The 15,988-nt window shown below is 37.3% G+C and overlaps 5 protein-coding genes and 1 pseudogene across 9 annotated transcripts; 3 read left to right on the top strand and 3 right to left on the bottom strand.

Annotated features, from left to right (window-relative positions):
* Positions 1-172: 172 nt before the first annotated feature.
* Positions 173-3,903, top strand: LOC104745652 (chaperonin CPN60-like 2, mitochondrial). The gene is made up of 17 exons (XM_010466956.3): positions 173-330; positions 437-458; positions 768-899; positions 984-1,143; positions 1,258-1,433; positions 1,531-1,626; positions 1,709-1,813; positions 1,891-1,977; positions 2,083-2,253; positions 2,316-2,384; positions 2,462-2,539; positions 2,644-2,739; positions 2,820-2,919; positions 3,004-3,107; positions 3,198-3,303; positions 3,400-3,478; positions 3,577-3,903. Exons 1-17 carry the CDS (start codon positions 293-295, stop codon positions 3,674-3,676), a joined length of 1,719 nt encoding a protein of 572 aa, XP_010465258.2. The 5' UTR covers positions 173-292; the 3' UTR covers positions 3,677-3,903.
* Positions 3,904-4,279: 376 nt separating this feature from the next.
* Positions 4,280-6,785, bottom strand: LOC104745651 (LOB domain-containing protein 22). The gene is made up of 3 exons (XM_010466955.3): positions 6,614-6,785; positions 6,451-6,537; positions 4,280-5,803 (listed from the first exon to the last, which is right to left on the bottom strand). The coding sequence occupies exon 3, from the start codon at positions 5,351-5,353 to the stop codon at positions 4,520-4,522; it is 834 nt and encodes a 277-aa protein (XP_010465257.2). The 5' UTR covers positions 5,354-5,803; positions 6,451-6,537; positions 6,614-6,785; the 3' UTR covers positions 4,280-4,519.
* Positions 6,786-6,833: 48 nt separating this feature from the next.
* On the top strand, positions 6,834-7,989 carry LOC104745650 (uncharacterized). Of its 4 annotated transcripts, XM_087488288.1 has the most exons (3): positions 6,886-6,949; positions 7,062-7,121; positions 7,552-7,989. In XM_087488288.1, exon 3 carries the CDS (start codon positions 7,566-7,568, stop codon positions 7,776-7,778), a length of 213 nt encoding a protein of 70 aa, XP_087344414.1. In that variant the 5' UTR covers positions 6,886-6,949; positions 7,062-7,121; positions 7,552-7,565; the 3' UTR covers positions 7,779-7,989. The 4 variants fall into 4 exon arrangements, with proteins under 4 accessions (XP_087344413.1, XP_019092621.1, XP_087344414.1 ...); XM_087488287.1 differs by lacking the exon at positions 7,062-7,121 and having other exon boundaries at positions 6,834-6,949; XM_019237076.2 differs by lacking the exon at positions 7,062-7,121 and having other exon boundaries at positions 6,884-7,061.
* A 543-nt stretch (positions 7,990-8,532) lies between these two features.
* Positions 8,533-10,342, top strand: LOC104745649 (scarecrow-like protein 29 pseudogene; annotated as a pseudogene). Its single transcript, XR_015582199.1, has one exon. The product of XR_015582199.1 is annotated as a scarecrow-like protein 29 pseudogene (transcript).
* Positions 10,343-10,372: 30 nt separating this feature from the next.
* LOC104745648 (F-box protein At1g11810-like) lies at positions 10,373-11,715 on the bottom strand. Its single transcript, XM_010466953.3, has one exon. It carries the CDS (start codon positions 11,656-11,658, stop codon positions 10,471-10,473), a length of 1,188 nt encoding a protein of 395 aa, XP_010465255.1. The 5' UTR covers positions 11,659-11,715; the 3' UTR covers positions 10,373-10,470.
* Positions 11,716-13,837: 2,122 nt separating this feature from the next.
* LOC104748178 (F-box protein At3g13820-like) lies at positions 13,838-15,280 on the bottom strand. The gene has a single exon (XM_010469857.3). It carries the CDS (start codon positions 15,233-15,235, stop codon positions 14,045-14,047), a length of 1,191 nt encoding a protein of 396 aa, XP_010468159.2. The 5' UTR covers positions 15,236-15,280; the 3' UTR covers positions 13,838-14,044.
* Between the last annotated feature and the right edge of the window lie 708 nt (positions 15,281-15,988).

Here is a 15,988-nt window from a genome sequence, read left to right as displayed (position 1 = left end):
GATTCTCTCATTTGCAAGTTTATCACGTAGTCAGATTTTTGACCTTATAATTTTGGGCCGTTGGAATAAAAATCAAATGGGCCTAAGGTAATGGATGAACTTGCAAACCTAATTATGGAGTTGCAGAAACAGAGCTTGATCCAAAGCACACAGAAAGTTCCAGACTTATGCTTTTTCTAAAAGAAAAAAGTTTTCACTCTTTGGACGAAAAATAAATAAATTGCTTGATCAGTCAAAAACCCCAGAAAAACCCTAAAACCCTTGAAGCCTCTCTCCTTGTTTGCAAGCGGAAATGTATCGAGTGCTATCAAAGTTATCTTCTTCAATTGGGTATGGTTTCGTTCTTTCATTCAATGAGCTTATTCAAATTTACTCGATTGATTTGCACTGATGGGCATAGCCTTTTTCTTCTTTCTGGGTTTTGATTGTTTTGCAGTTCGTCTACTTCCAGGAAACTGGTGAGTTTCTTTGAATTCTCTGGGTTACTTTTTTTTTTGCAAGTTTGATTGCATTTCGTTTATGACATTATTGTTGGTTACCTGCTAAAATTGTGTCAAATCACAGATGAAATTACAGGTCCAGATTAGTTTACATCTAACTTTACAACTTGAGTTACTTAATTGACCTAATCTGCTCTGGTTTAATCTGCTTCAAATGCTGTAGAAGATCTTCTAGTTCCGGAATTTAGCTTGAATTGGCCTAACCTATATCTAACTGTTTGATTACGATTTTGATCTTCTTTTTGGTTTTCTGTCTTACCATTAAAGGTTTCTGGGCGGATTATAAGTAGCAGAAACTATGCGGCCAAGGATATCAGTTTTGGGATCGGTGCTCGGGCAGCTATGTTGCAGGGTGTATCCGAGGTTGCAGAAGCTGTGAAAGTCACTATGGGGCCAAAGGTATATATTTAGATCAATGTAGAGTGGATTGTTCTAGAAACAGTGGTTCAGATTCAATATCTTTGTTTAATTCTGTGGTGCTAGGGAAGAAATGTGATAATTGAGAACAGTTACGGTGGACCAAAGATCACAAAGGATGGTGTCACCGTGGCAAAAAGCATATCATTCCAAGCAAAAGCTAAGAATATTGGTGCAGAGCTCGTGAAACAGGTTGCAAATGCCACTAACAAGGTTGCTGGAGATGGTAATGTTCCCTCTTTGAGTTAATTAATCTTGTATGAGAGTAGTTAACTACGAAAACAAAATGTAGAGATTATATCATCATCTTGATTTCTGTTTGCTTTCTTTTGTTATATAGGTACCACTTGTGCTACTGTTTTGACTCAGGCGATACTCATGGAAGGTTGCAAGTCAGTGGCTGCTGGTGTAAATGTGATGGATTTGCGTGTTGGCATAAATATGGCAATTGCTGCAGTTGTCTCTGATTTGAAAAGCAGAGCTGTTATGATTAGCACCCCGGAAGAGATTACACAGGTGAATTAAAAAACTTATTCACTATTATGTCAGGATTTTTGATTGCTATACCAAGTGTTGATCTGTTTACTGCCATTGCATATATTCCTTTTGCTAGGTTGCTACTATATCTGCAAACGGGGAGCGTGAGATAGGGGAACTAATTGCAAGAGCCATGGAGAAAGTTGGAAAGGAAGGGGTTATCACCGTTGCTGTAAGCTTACTTCTTCTTCTCATGCCTTGTAATAGATCACTTGATGAATGCCTGATCACTGTATTATTCTTCGAACACTCAGGACGGTAACACTTTAGATAACGAGCTAGAAGTAGTGGAAGGAATGAAGCTAGCCAGAGGTTACATTTCTCCTTATTTTATTACGGACGAGAAGACCCAGAAATGCGTGAGTGAAATTTATCATTTTTGGTAGAGTGTTAAAAGGAAAGAAAGGGTATTGAACTAACTATGGTTGTTCTTTAGGAGCTTGAAAATCCCATCATCCTCATTCATGAGAAGAAGGTTTCAGACATGAACTCTTTGTTGAAAGTTCTAGAAGCAGCTGTGCAAGTAAAGCCTCCCCTTGATTATCTATAATACTATGTTCTGAAGTTATAACTCTGCTATAAGATAGAAACACTCACTTCCTTCTCTTTATTGATTGTGGTTGTGCAGAGTAGCAGACCACTTCTTATTGTTGCAGAAGATGTCGACAGTGATGCATTAGCTATGCTTATTCTCAATAAGCATCATGCTGGGCTTAAGGTATGCGCTATCAAGGCTCCGGGGTTCGGTGACAACAGGAAAGCAAGCTTGGATGATCTTGCGGTTCTTACTGGAGCGGAGGTAATTTCTTAGAAACAGCATGTGTCACGTTTTCATTTTCTAACTCACTCGTTTGTGCACAGGTTATCTCTGAGGAGCGCGGGCTATCTCTAGACAAAATTCGCCCTAAATTGCTTGGAACTGCGAAGAAAGTAAGTATGATATATCATATCTGGTTTCTGTTTCTGCTTATGTGAGTATCATTTCTAATACAAACTCTTTGAAAAAGGTTACTATCACCCGTGATGACACTATTATCCTACATGGTGGTGGTGATAAAAAGCTAATCGAAGAAAGATGTGAAGAGGTACATGATAATTTTCCTACAATATCTCTATCATGGTTCTTGCTCGCTAAAATACTACACTATACACAGTAGAGGCAACCCGTTGTTATTTTCATGCTCTACAGTTAAGATCAGCCAATGAAAAGAGCACTTCCACTTTTGATAAAGAAAAAACGCAAGAAAGACTCTCAAAGCTATCAGGTGGTGTTGCAGTCTTCAAGGTTAGTCAACCACCCATCAATCGGTCTTTGTAAACTCTTGCATACCAAAGTAGCTGAGATGTGTCTGGTTCCTTATGTAGGTTGGAGGGGCAAGTGAAACTGAAGTTGGAGAGAGAAAAGACAGAGTCACTGATGCTTTAAACGCTACAAGAGCAGCCGTCGAAGAAGGCATCATACCGGGTAAGTATATATTATTCGTTTGCTCTCTCTGTTTCTTCTGACTAGTTCATCATGTTGCTTTCTAAGTGGGTAAATTTCGAATAGGTGGTGGTGTGGCTCTATTATATGCTACAAAGGCTTTAGACGACCTTCAAACTCAAAACGAAGATCAAAGAAGAGGTGTTCAGATTGTTCAGAATGCTCTCAAGGTTTTAATCTCTAACTTCTTCATCATGAAAGTTCTATTCTTCAATGTCCGAAACAGTAAATCGTGACAAGAAGTTGTGAATCTTGTGTAGGCTCCTGTAGTGACAATAGCTGAAAATGCTGGTTACGATGGTTCTTTAGTGGTTGGCAAGTTATTAGAGCAAGACGATTGCAATTTCGGTTTCGATGCTGCCAAAGGTTAGATATACTTAGTCTCTTTGAGTACATCTCGAAACGCAAATCTCATCAATCTCTAAATTTTGTCTGCTGATTTTGTATGTGGTGTTGCGATAGGTACATATGTGGATATGGTGAAAGCTGGAATCATAGACCCGGTGAAGGTTATCAAAACTGCCTTAACCGATGCTGCTAGGTAATATAAGTGTCCTAAAAACTCAAACCGTTAGTTGTGTTGTGTATAGTGGTAAAAGCTAAAAACTAACTCATGATCATGTGTGTTGGAAAACGCAGTGTTTCTTTGCTTTTGACAACAACAGAAGCCTCAGTGCTTGTTAAGGCAGACGAGGACACTCCAAAGCACGTCCCTGATATGGCCAGCATGGGCATGTGATGATTGACTTCTACACACACACACACACAAAAAAAACATTCAGATCTTTCTTTTTAATGAATTTTGTTTTCTACTAAGTTAGAAACTTCTTTTCAGTTTTAATTTGTGGGTCTGATTCTTTATAAATTGTTGCAGAATTATAATGAGTCTTGTGGAATTCGAAAAAAAATATCTCTGTCGTCGTGTGTTACGAATTCTGAGCTTAAATAAAGTTTTTACAAATCTCACAGAGACTTAATTCGAAATCAAAATTATTACCTAAACAAATTGGCAGCTTTGTGGAGAGTCACAATGACAAACGCCTGCGGCATTATTAAAGAACTATCCCTACCTCTCGGGTAGAGAATAACGCAATGTTTTAGATCTAATCAAATTTATTTGGTTTACTACATCTTTCCGACCATGGGAATATCAGAAACCGAACTACAATTGACAAAGCTAAGGGTTTCAGCAACTTTTGTTGTTCAAATGCGTCCAAAATTCGGTTCAGGTTACAGAAAGCGAGAATAAAAAAAAACACAGAAGAACAGAGGAAGAAGAAGAAGAGATTGAACTGGGAGATTTAGAGGAAAAAAAAAATTTGCTGAAGATATTTTCATATTCTTATAAGAATGGAAATATTTATTCAATCAAATTCCTGAAGATTTCCATCCATGCCTATTCAATCTAAAATCCTAGGAGAGAATTTAAGAAATTGAGATACAAACAAAAAAAATTCATGAAAAATCTATTTAAATCAATCAATGAGGTGAAGCTGTTGAGCCCTACGTACGTCTTAAGACAAAGTAAGCTGATCATACAAAAAGATGTAAATGAAGAGGAAAAATAAAATAAAAAAAAAAGCTAAGAAGAGATGATGAACTGTGAGGAAGGAGGCAAGTCGAGTTTCCGTTGTTCAACGAATGCTTCATGGGGCTCGAACTCGTGTCTTTCGCTAGAAACCTCTTCCACGGGCTTTATGTCCTCACATTCATCGATGAAACCTGCCTTCATATTCACTGTCGTTGATGAATCTTGAAGTTGTAGACACCACATGTCTTCTTGTAACCCACTGAAGTTATTACCTGAAGAGCAATATTGTTGTTGTTGTTGTTGATTTGGTTCTTGAACAACGTGGTGGTTCAGAGGGTAATTGTAAGGAATCGAACTGTTGTTGTTTAGATCACAAGAACTCGAAAAACTCGAGAGATCCTCTGGTTCTTGAATCTGTATTTGCGTTTCTTGATGATGATGTTGATGATGGGCACGGTCACGGAACATAGCCAGTTGCTGAAGAACAATCTCCAATTCGTTCCTGGTGTATTCGATCTGGTATTGAAGCTTTCTTATAATGCCATAGCATCCATCAACAGGGTCATTGGCACGAGCATCAGACTGAAACATGATTGTATGCATAGCTGCGTCTTTCTCAGGAGGGGTAAGGGATTTGATGATCTTGGTGATGTTGCTGACTCCAAAGAGCTTATGAGCATTGAGGAATTGACGGTGACGGTCGTGAGGGAAATAAGGAGCGAGGAGACAATCGGGAGCGCATTTCCTGCGTTGGTATTTGCAGGCGGCGCATGCTTGGTTTGTGCTGCTGTTGGTGGTGGTGTTGCTGCTGGAAGGTTTTAATGGTGTTGTTGTTGGTTTGGGAGGATGTAAAGGGAAGGCAGAAGAAGGTTTGCCTGAGGGCATATTAATTGTTTTGACAGGTTTGGCGAGTTCGGTTCCTTAGTTTTCTCCTGGTGGGAAGGAAATGCAGGGGAATGGAGAGAAATGAGGGAGGAGAGACAAGATGATATAAGACAGAGAAAATGAGACAAGAGAGAGAGAGAAAGAGAGATTTTGACCAATTCAAGTCATGGGGCCTTTAGTGTCTATATTTAGAAAAGTGATAGAAGTGAATATGGTCGTGTCTTTCCTAATGGTGAAAAAATAGAATGGACGACTGGAATTTACTAAAAATTGGCTATGTATAGCTTTATTAAAAATCATTCTGTATGGATGTAATAGAAGAGAAAGAAAGAACAGATAAAATGGTTATATATATGAGCTAGCGTTACCAGTTTCTAAACCTGCTTTTTAGTTTCTTTCTTCATCTGCAACCAAATGTTTTATGCTTCATGGACATCATCAAGAAGTTTCCTGAAATTCAAAAGCAAATAACAAGAAGTTTATGGTTAGGGTTAAGATTCCATTTACAGCCTAGCTTTCAAAACAAACAAAGATTTAATTCTTGTAGCTCTGGAAATAGTGTGAGACATAAAAAAAAAACTAGTACAATTGTTAATTATTTTCTTCTTCTGGCTTCTTTGACTTATGTTGTGAAACAAGAATAAAAAAAAAAACAAAGAAGGATACAAGCTAACTAGTCATAATGGTAAACAAATGCAACACACATTTGGTATATCTATATGCCTCAAAAGCTCAAGGTACGAGTATAAACTCAAAATATGACACTATATGAGTAACTTGAGAAGAAAAATGTGACAATGACTAAAGGTTGATGTTGGAATAGGGTTTCTAAAGCCATAGATTAACATGATAAGATCAAAGAGACAGACTTATGAACAAGATTGCACCTTCTTTGTTCAAGCAAGATTCTCGATTATATGTCCTATCAGCAATATAAAGAAGCCAGAAAAAAAATGTTTTAAACAATGAAAAAAATAAGAAGTGAAATCTAAAGTTGTCACATCACAGTAAGTGTATTTCAAAGTTGGAAAACAGTAAAGCAGAAACAACAAACTTGTGTTCTCATGAGAGAAGGAAGTTATGATCAATGTTGTTACCATAGTTTTAGAGCCAAATGGATCCCGAAGTCGAATTCAATATCTTCTGACAATTCTCAAAACGATTTTTTTTCGACGGAATCAGAACTGCAAATTTCACAGCCATTAACGAAGATGAACAGATATAATGAAGAGGAGTCGAACAATAATAATGTTTCCTTACTGGGTAGGTAGAGATGGAGATGAGAAGAAAGTAATGAGTGCTTCTCGTGCGGCTGCAGGGATCTTTTTTTTTTTTAAGGCTTCTGAACCGCCGGCGACGACTGCGACGGTAAACATAAAAGCTCTGCTTCTGGTGTGATGTTCAATACGACGTCGTAATGAAAAGTATTTAAAACGTACCGATATCGTAATAAGAAAAAGTGTAAAATAAACATTAGGCCGCGAAACGACGTCGTCTTAGGATTGTTGTTACAAAGCATATTTTGTGAGAGGGAGAGAAGTTGTCGCCGATACCAATAGAAGAAGAAGAAGAAGAAGAAGAAGGCCATCATTGACGGTGAGTTTTTCTTTGTTTTCCCAACAAAACCTGAATCGAAAAGTTTCAATCTTTAATTTATCAATCTCAAAGAAAACATACTCTCTTTTTGTCTTTTCGACTCTTTGCTCAGGTAACAATCGTTCTTCTTCTTCTTCTTCTTCTTCTTCTTACGATTGTGTTAGTTCCGAAGGTAGATCTTGGATTGTATTCTGATTTTATGTTCTACATTCTTAGGTCGATAAAAGTACCAATGGAATTGATTTCTTTGATATTGGTTAAAAAAATATCACAAACTTATCGATTGGTTTCGACTTTGGATAGTCTAAGTTGCAAGGAAATAGTTTAATCTGAAATCTTGTAACTGTTTGCTGTTGAAATTTGTAATTTTTGAAATGCTAATAATGTTCAAGTGCATCTTAGAGCTATTTTTGGAACTCTTTTAACACAACTATGAGAGTTGTATGGTTTTTGACTCTCTACTCTTGTTTCTTGTAATTTTAGCTTATAGTGATAAAATTGGTTGTCCGTGTTTGCTTGAGGTTTATTTGGAGCAGAAGAGAAAGCTTCTTTCCTATGTCTTATGTCTTGTATGACCAGTGTTTGAATATGAAAATATGCAGGACTAAACAAAAAAATGTCGGTGAAACCCACAGTCGCTTTGAGAGGTATCCTAGTAGGTGGAGTGGCCATATTTGCCAAAGTTGCGGCTGCAATGAAAGCCGCTGGAGGTGCAAAGCTTGGTGCAGCTGCTACAGCTATGACCGTTGCTGCTACCGCTGCTGTGGGTGGAGGATCTAAGCAAGATCAAAAGCAAGATGCTTCCAAGGTACCACCACCTTCTAAATAAGTAAGTACAACTATTTTATCCATGTAATTCTTCCTTACCATATCAATAAAGCAGAGAAAAAACTCCATAAAAAGACCTTTCTAGTTTTTTCCAAAGGGGTTCTATGGAGTTATAATGTAATGTTTGTTACTTGAAAGTGTTAAAACTGTAGTTTTCTTCTGTAATAATAACTTCTTTATTCATACAATTTAAAAGGAGATGGGTTGCGATTGAGAGTTTTATATATCCACATACAGGAGTAGATTTTGAAACAGAGTTATAGAAACTTGTGGGTGTGAAGAAAAACTTTCAAGTCCTTCTTAACCAACAACAATCAGATGAAAGATAATTCCATATTCATTTCAATAATCTAGTATGTAATATGTCTTCGGAAACATACGCAAACAAACCAAGAGAAGATAACACCAGATTCTATGCGTGCATCATACTATGTCCCCACAATCTAAGCCTTGTTTTTGTTTAATCCTTAATGACAACATCATAGTACAGATTTGATATTTTAATCTCTCAAATTTTCTTTTAAAACACCCAAATGTAACATTATATAATGTCTGATATGCAACATATTCAGTATATAGTACAACCTACAACAATGGTCCCAAATCGCAATAAGTGAAGAGACTAATTGACTTGTGGAATGCCAATCAAATTGTAATATTCAAATGATATTTTCACAAGTCTTATAACCATTTTCTAAAGGTAGTTACCAGTTAATATAGTCCTCGACACACTCCTCTATATAAAGATCACACGCCATTTCAGTATATATTCAAATCTCATCTAGAAATTCTCCTTCCATATGTTTTCTATTTCTGTTACTGTTGTTTATCTTTTACCGTAACCTATCACCTAGTCACAAACTATACCTTTGTCATCATCTATTCAATGTCGTTAGAAGAAACAGAACCACCGAACCAGACTCTAGATCATGTACTAAGCTGGCTCGAGGATTCTGTGTCCTTATCCCCATTACCAGGTTTCGATGATTCTTTTTTGCTCCACGAGTTTGATGGGTCTCAAACGTGGGAATGGGATCAGACTCAAGAACCGGAACATGGTTTTCTTCAAAGCTATAGTCAAGATCTTAGTGCATATGTGGGTTGTGAAGCAACTAACCTGGAAGTTGTAACAGAAGCTCCATTAATTTATTTGGATCCTCCGCCTGAATTTCAGCAACCAAACGATCAATCCAGGAAAAGGAGCAGTGACAAAGTTATCGAGGCCCAACACGTGAAAAGATCAGCAAGGAGCAAGAAAAAATCAAACAAGTCTAGTGAGAAGAGCTGCAAAGATGGTAACAAGGAAGAGAGATGGGCAGAGCAACTACTCAACCCTTGTGCCTTGGCTATTACGTCAAGGAACTCATCAAGGGTTCAACACTACCTTTGTGTTCTCTCTGAACTTGCTTCTTCTTCTGGCGATGCTAATCGTCGGATTGCAGATTTTGGTCTTCGCGCTCTGCAACATCATCTTTCCTCATCCTCTTTGCCATCATCCTCGTCGCCCGTTGTTACGTTTGCTTCAGCAGAAGTGAAGATGTTTCAGAAGACTCTGCTTAAGTTTTATGAGGTAAGCCCTTGGTTTGCTTTGCCTAATAACATGGCAAACTCAGCTATCCTGCAAATTCTAGCACAAGATCCCATAGCTAAAAAGGATCTGCATGTTCTTGATATCGGTGTCTCTCACGGTATGCAATGGCCCACTTTGTTGGAGGCTCTGAGCTGCAGATCAGAAGGACCTCCTCCTCATATTCGAATAACCGTTGTATCTGATCTTACCGCAGACATACCTTTCTCTGTTGGTCCACCCGCTTACAGTTATGATTCACAACTCCTTGGCTTTGCTCGCTCTCTCAAGATCAACCTCCAGATTAGTGTAGTTGACAAGTTCCAACTCATTGAAACCTCATCTCACGAGACCTTGATCGTCTGTGCTCAGTTTAGGCTGCATCACCTGAACTATAGCATCCCTGAAGAGAGAAGCGAGGCTGTGAGGGCACTGAGAAGTTTAAGGCCAAAAGGAGTAATCCTTTGTGAGAACAATGGAGAAGGCAGTACCAGTGGGGACTTTGCAGAAGGTTTCTCCAGGAAACTTGAGTATATGTGGAAGTTTCTGGATTCAACAAACTCAGGATTCAAAGAAGAGAATAGCGAAGAGAGGAAACTAGTCGAAGGAGAGGCAACAAAGGTTTTGATGAATACAGGAGAGATAGATGAAGGAAAAGATAAATGGTATGAGAGGATGAGAGAAGCTGGTTTTGCTGCAGAAGCATTTGGTGAAGATGCAATTGATGGAGCCAAGTCTTTACTGAGAAAATACGACAAAAATTGGGAAATAAGAATGGAAGATGGAGACACCTTTGCCGGGTTAACATGGAAAGGAGAGGCAGTTTCCTTTTGTTCACTGTGGAAGTAGCTAGCTAGCTAACTTCTTTATGTTTGTCTTGGTTTATCTGAATAATCACAACATTTGGAGGCAGTTTCCTCTTGTTCATTGTGAAAGTAGCTTCGCTTACTTATGTTTGTCTTGCTTTTATCTATTTGAATGATCACCAGCTTATTGAATGATCACAGAAACAAGTAATGAGGCAGAAATCAGAAAACAGGCAAAGCAGAGTTCTTTATTCTACTCGTGTACTGATTAACACAAGGAGATAGATGCAACAAGTAACAAATATTGCAGAAGAGACTATCTAATTATCTCTTTGTTTCCTTTTGCTCGGCTTGTTGTATTTCAGTGACACTAAGCTAGGAACATAAGAAGTAAAGTATCGAGGCAGAGTAACTCCAACATTCACAGATTTGAAGTATCCATCCTTTCCAACGATACAAGCTTTCGAGTAGTTTCGCCTTCGTTCAAAAACTACAGCCACTTGCTTCTCCTCATCAATAAAGAAGCTCCCAGCTCTAAACCCATCCATGATAAAACCATCGAGCATCACCAAATCCATCTCCACAAACTTACTCCACAACACCACATTAGGCTGAATCTTAGTAGAAATCCAAATATCAATCGACTTGTAGCTTCGATATAACACAGCGAGCTTCTCATCTCCAACACAAGATAAACCCACATTGTCTTCACCATCACCTTCAGAGTTAAACGGCAGTTTTAAAAGCTCACCAAATCTCTCTGTTGTGAAATCAAAACAGAGCAAAAAATCTCTACTCTCTTCCGACTCCATCGGTTCCACACCTTCTCCTACTTCAACTCTCTCTATAATACACTTCGTAGCAAAAAAGTAAGCGTTTCCCTTCAAAGACACGCTTCGTTTTGAACCAATCTCTGTGTCTCCATCTAGTGTACTCTCAAGAACCTTCCATTGATCAGTTCTAAAACTATAAATCTCGTAACCATCACTAACAGATTTGCTTCTCAATATCTTGTGGTTACCATCATCATCGTAACCGAAACCATAAACGCCTAAACCATCGAATCGGTTAAACACGTGTCTAGGTTTGATCAACCTCGTTTCACCTAAATAGAGGTTACACACCATGAGCCTACTGTTTTTGAGGTTATCTTTGAAGACACAAAGCAACAAGCCGTTGCAGTGAAGGAGTTGAGCTATCTCGATTTCATCAAATTTGTTTACTTGGTTTACTGATAATGATGATGTAATAACATAATCGTCGCCGCCGTCGTTGTTGTTGATGATTCCATGTAGATCGAGTTTTACCGAGGAGATCGTGTAATCGATTAAGGTGAACCCTAGTAACTGCTTCCTTGCGGTTTCTGATGTTCCTAGAATATGAGTTTTCGATAGCGCTTCCCATTTTTTACAAGTTGATCGGAATGATTGAAGAGATGTAATCGGAACCCTAGAGAGAATCTCGTCTACCAAAACCTCCGGGAGATTTGACATCGTCGTCGTCGTCATTTCTCTCAAATTCAGAAGAAGAAACAAAACTGCAAATAGAAGTTTTTTCGATTTTAAGGGAATTATTAATAAATAATCTTTATCAAAATTCGAATTAAAAATTTTGTAATCAAAAAAGGTAATGATTGATTTGGTGGTAGTCAGTAGTCAATTTATTGAAACAAAGAAGTGGGCCGTTAAAATGGCCCAAATTGGCTTACTGATTTAATTTAATGGCCCAAAATGGCTTACGTCTATTGTAAGAAAAGGAGATGGAGATGATGCAAGAAGAAACAAAAAAAAATTGCATGATTGATTACTAATAATAATAATCTCGTTCTTTTCTTTTGCCTAGCACTTGGTTGATTTGTGCTGGCACTAAACTTGGAACATAGGAAGAGAACACAATTGGATCACAATATCCATTTCTGTCAGCTTTCCAAACATGACCGTCTCCGAGTCTCACAGGTTTGGAGTATTCATCTTGTCCAATGATGTAAGCTGTTTCATATTGACATGTTTCGTTCCATCTATACCTAGGGCTAGGAGATTCGGAAACCACAGCAACTTTACTCTCCTCATCAATGAAGAAGCTGCTCCCAACACGAAATTCAGAGAGACGTCCTTTCCACTCTTAGGAACTTGGTCCATGATACTTCACAGGGCTAAATCTTAGTCGTTATCCAAATCTCTATGAATGAACATGTCTCGTAGCGTTGATATAACACAGCCAGCTGCTCTTCTCTTACACAAGACAAAATCACATCTTGTGGAACATTATAGTTGGTATGAAACGGTAGAGGAAGACGTTTTCCAAATCTCTCTGTTGTAAAATCAAAACAGAGTAAAACACCAATCATCTCTGAAGCTACTACTTCTCCAACCTTTTTTATTCGTCGAGCAAAAAAAATAAGTATTTTCTTTCAAAGATACGTTGCTTTGTAAATCACAGTCGGGATTTACATCAAGAGCCCTCCATGAACTAGAATTAAAACCATATATTTCGTAGTAGAATGGCATATTTTTATAACCATTCATTACCCAAAAACTTCCACAAGATTTTGTGGTCACGGTTGTTGTAGTTGTTGTTGTTGTCGTAACCGAAAGCAAACATGTCTAATTTGTGGAAGCTTTGGGATTTGAATCTTGGTTTGATCCACCTGAATGGCCCCCCCCAAATAGGGGTTCCACACCATGAGCTTCCTACTCGTAGCGTCTTGGACGACGCATAACAATAAGCCGTCGCAGTGTATGACATTAGATATCGTGTTTTGTTCAAGTAAATCTATTTGCTTTATAGATAGATCAACAAAATCGTCATTGCGGATGCCTTGGAGATCAAGTCTCAGGACAAATGCTATAACCCACTGTCACGAACCCCAAAAACTGCTTACTTGTTGCTGCTTTACCAAAAACAAGATTTTCCGAAAAAACGTTCCAGGATAAAGCATTCCACGTTTTACAAGTATATGGCACTGCCCTTAGAGATATCAATGGAACTCTAGAGAAGATCTCCCCCACCAAATCCACTGAAAGATCGGACAACGTCGTCATTCCTTGATTCCGAGTTTCAAACGAAGTTTCTATTTTCTATGCTTGTCCACGATCTTTTCTCGATCTCTCTCTATATATACATGCACAATCGTTTAGTTATACACCGCTTCTAAAACTCTCTCCTTTTCCTACATTAGTTATACTTTCAAACAGGGCCGGTCCTAAGAAAATAGTGGCCTAAAGCAATTTTTTTATGTAGTGTTTTCTAAATTTATGAACTATAAATAATACTATTATTATATTAAAAGTTAAAAACAAAAGAAAAAATAAGAATAATGCCTATTTGGGGTTTGAAGCCACTAACTTGGATGCATTTTAAGGCTACATAACCATCTTGCTAAAAGAAATTCTTTAAAACGGATCTAAAAAATTAGAATATAAGATGTGGTCTAAAACAGTTGTTTTGGCTGCCTTATGGACGGGCCTTTCAAATATTTTTCATTTATTGATAAAGATTCTAGAATTCGAGTTAGAAATTAAAAATATATATGTATTTTAAAAATAAAAATAATTAAACCCTTTTCGATAGCGGAGAGCCGAGATTAGAGAAAAGGATCGGACAAAGAGAACCAAATTACATGTATCAGAGATTAATTATAACTCATTCATTACATATATATATATATATTCACAGATAGTCTTGTTCAGAAGGACATAAAATAAAATTGAGCTAAAACATAGATAACGACGACCATACATTATTACACAGTAAATTAGCCAAAGAGAACAAAATATATAATAACTGAATGAAGATAGTCTTGTTCAAAAGGACATGATATAAAATGAGCTAATGCAAGAAACAAATAAAGCATTGCAAATTGCAAATGTAGTCTTATTCTTCTTCTTTTTTTCTTTACTTTTCCTGTTGCCTGGTTGGTTGGTTGATTTGTAGTTGCACCAAACTTGGAACATAAGATGAGAACGTAAGTGGGTGAGAATATCCAATATCTGAAGCTCTTCTGATGTTAACATATTTTAGGTAAGCATCATCTCCATCTCCAATGATGTGAGCTTTTTGGTCTTCACTGAACAGATCGAAAAGCACCGCAACTTTCTTCTCCTCCTCAATGAAGAAACACAGAGCCCTAAAGTCCTCAGGACTGCGTCGATTGATATCGATTTTCAAAAACTTGCTCCACGACACCGCATTTGGATCAATTTTATTGGTAACCCAAATCTCTATTGAGTTATATGACCACTTGAAGCTACGATGTAGCAAAGCGAGCTTTTCTTCTCCAACACAGGATAAAATAATATTCTCGTTAACATAAGGGTTAGATGGTAGAAGTAGACGCGGACCAAAGCTCTCTTTTGCAAAATCAAAACAGATCAAAAAATTATGATTCGCCTCTTCGGTATCTCTGTATACGTACCCTTGAATAAGAAAATAAGTATTTCCCTTCAAAGACACGGAGTGACGTTTATTAGACTGTACAATCCAGTTGGGTTCCACATCAAGAGAACTCCATAAATTTGAGTTGAACCGGTAGATTTCGTATCGTAAACAGCCCATGTAGTTATAATCTCTCAAAATCCTCAAGATTTTGTGGTTACGGTTGTTATCGTAACCGAGAGCATACATTTCGTATCTCCTGTCGTCATAATAAAACCTATACCTTCGGGGTTTGGTATAAGAAAAAAACCTTTTGAAAGGGACTTCGATCCGCATCGTTTGTCCCAAATAGGGATTCCATACCATAAGACTAGAGTTATTTTCGATAACGCATAAAAACAAGCCGTCACAGTGAAAGATGTTATCTATCCGTACATGGTCAGGAATATGTACCTGCTTTATCTCTGAAACAACAGATCCATCATTGTGGATTTGTAGATTAAAACTCAAGGAACAGACTTTTTCATTGATCAACATTAAACATACGAACTGCTTCCCTGCTGCTGCTGCATTGCCAATAATATGACGTTTTGAGAAATCGTTCCATTTATTGCAAGTAGATCGCACTGCTCTCAATGAGGTTACCGGAATCCTAGAGATAATCTCCTCATTCAAGTCCTTTGGAAGATTAGACATAGACATCATCGTCATTCTTCTAAACTTCAAACAACCAAATAAAATGTGAATTGCCACAAAATTAGGGTTTTCATGTTTAAAAAGGCGCCACAAATATATTGGTTTAGATTTTTAAAGAGTATTCTCATAAATTACATTAGATTTGTTTTTGTTTTTTTTTAATCCTCAAAAAGTACATTAGATGTAGCATTAAACATCTAAGCAAATTTAAACCAACAAAAGTTAGAAAACAATCTAAGCAAATTGAATAAGAAAAAATCTAAGCAAATTAAATAATTACAAAAAACAATCTAATTAAGCAAATTGGAAATATGATTGATAGAATACGTCGTTTTAGATTTATTGTTAAACTACAATATGATTACAAAGGTGGGTCGCTAAACAACCAAAACTGGCTTATATATTTTGATCTAAAATAAAGTAAAGTCCCTTAAACATATAACCTATATATACGTTTTTTAATAGGATTTCGATGATCACATTATCAAACCCATTAAGAATTTAGGTGGACGTACCCATTATATCCATTTGTTTATAGCTAGAGAGATTTTAAAACTTATTAACTTTGGAGAGAATAACTAGGACAACCCTATTTTGAAGGGAAAACAAACTTTCAAAAGGTTTTGCATGTAACTCTATGTGAAATTGCATATAAATTATTTGAGTGCGCACATTCCCTTTCTCCTTATATTAGGATATCACCAACTTCATCACAATGTGAAAAAGCTCTAGTTTTTTTGAATGTGTAAGATTGGCTAGTTACAAAGT

The sequence above is a fragment of the Camelina sativa genome, chromosome 15 (assembly GCF_030686135.1).
Source record: "Camelina sativa cultivar CO46 ecotype springtype chromosome 15, ASM3068613v1".
NCBI classification, from domain to species: Eukaryota; Viridiplantae; Streptophyta; class Magnoliopsida; order Brassicales; family Brassicaceae; genus Camelina; species Camelina sativa.
Note: the sequence above shows the minus strand (reverse complement) of the source record. Positions and strands in the feature narration are given on the sequence as shown.

Excerpts from the sequence above, each read along its gene's own strand:
- LOC104748178 (XM_010469857.3), bottom strand. The coding sequence starts at position 15,235 with ATGACGATGATGTCTATGTCTAATCTTCCAAAGGACTTGAATGAGGAG.
- LOC104745650 (XM_087488287.1), top strand. The coding sequence starts at position 7,566 with ATGTCGGTGAAACCCACAGTCGCTTTGAGAGGTATCCTAGTAGGTGGA.
- LOC104745651 (XM_010466955.3), bottom strand. The coding sequence starts at position 5,353 with ATGCCCTCAGGCAAACCTTCTTCTGCCTTCCCTTTACATCCTCCCAAA.
- LOC104745652 (XM_010466956.3), top strand. The coding sequence starts at position 293 with ATGTATCGAGTGCTATCAAAGTTATCTTCTTCAATTGG. Across the intron at positions 2,385-2,461 it reads TGCTTGGAACTGCGAAGAAA|GTTACTATCACCCGTGATGA; the intron begins GTAAGTATGATA and ends TCTTTGAAAAAG. Across the intron at positions 3,479-3,576 it reads GCCTTAACCGATGCTGCTAG|TGTTTCTTTGCTTTTGACAA; the intron begins GTAATATAAGTG and ends TGGAAAACGCAG.
- LOC104745648 (XM_010466953.3), bottom strand. The coding sequence starts at position 11,658 with ATGACGACGACGACGATGTCAAATCTCCCGGAGGTTTTGGTAGACGAG.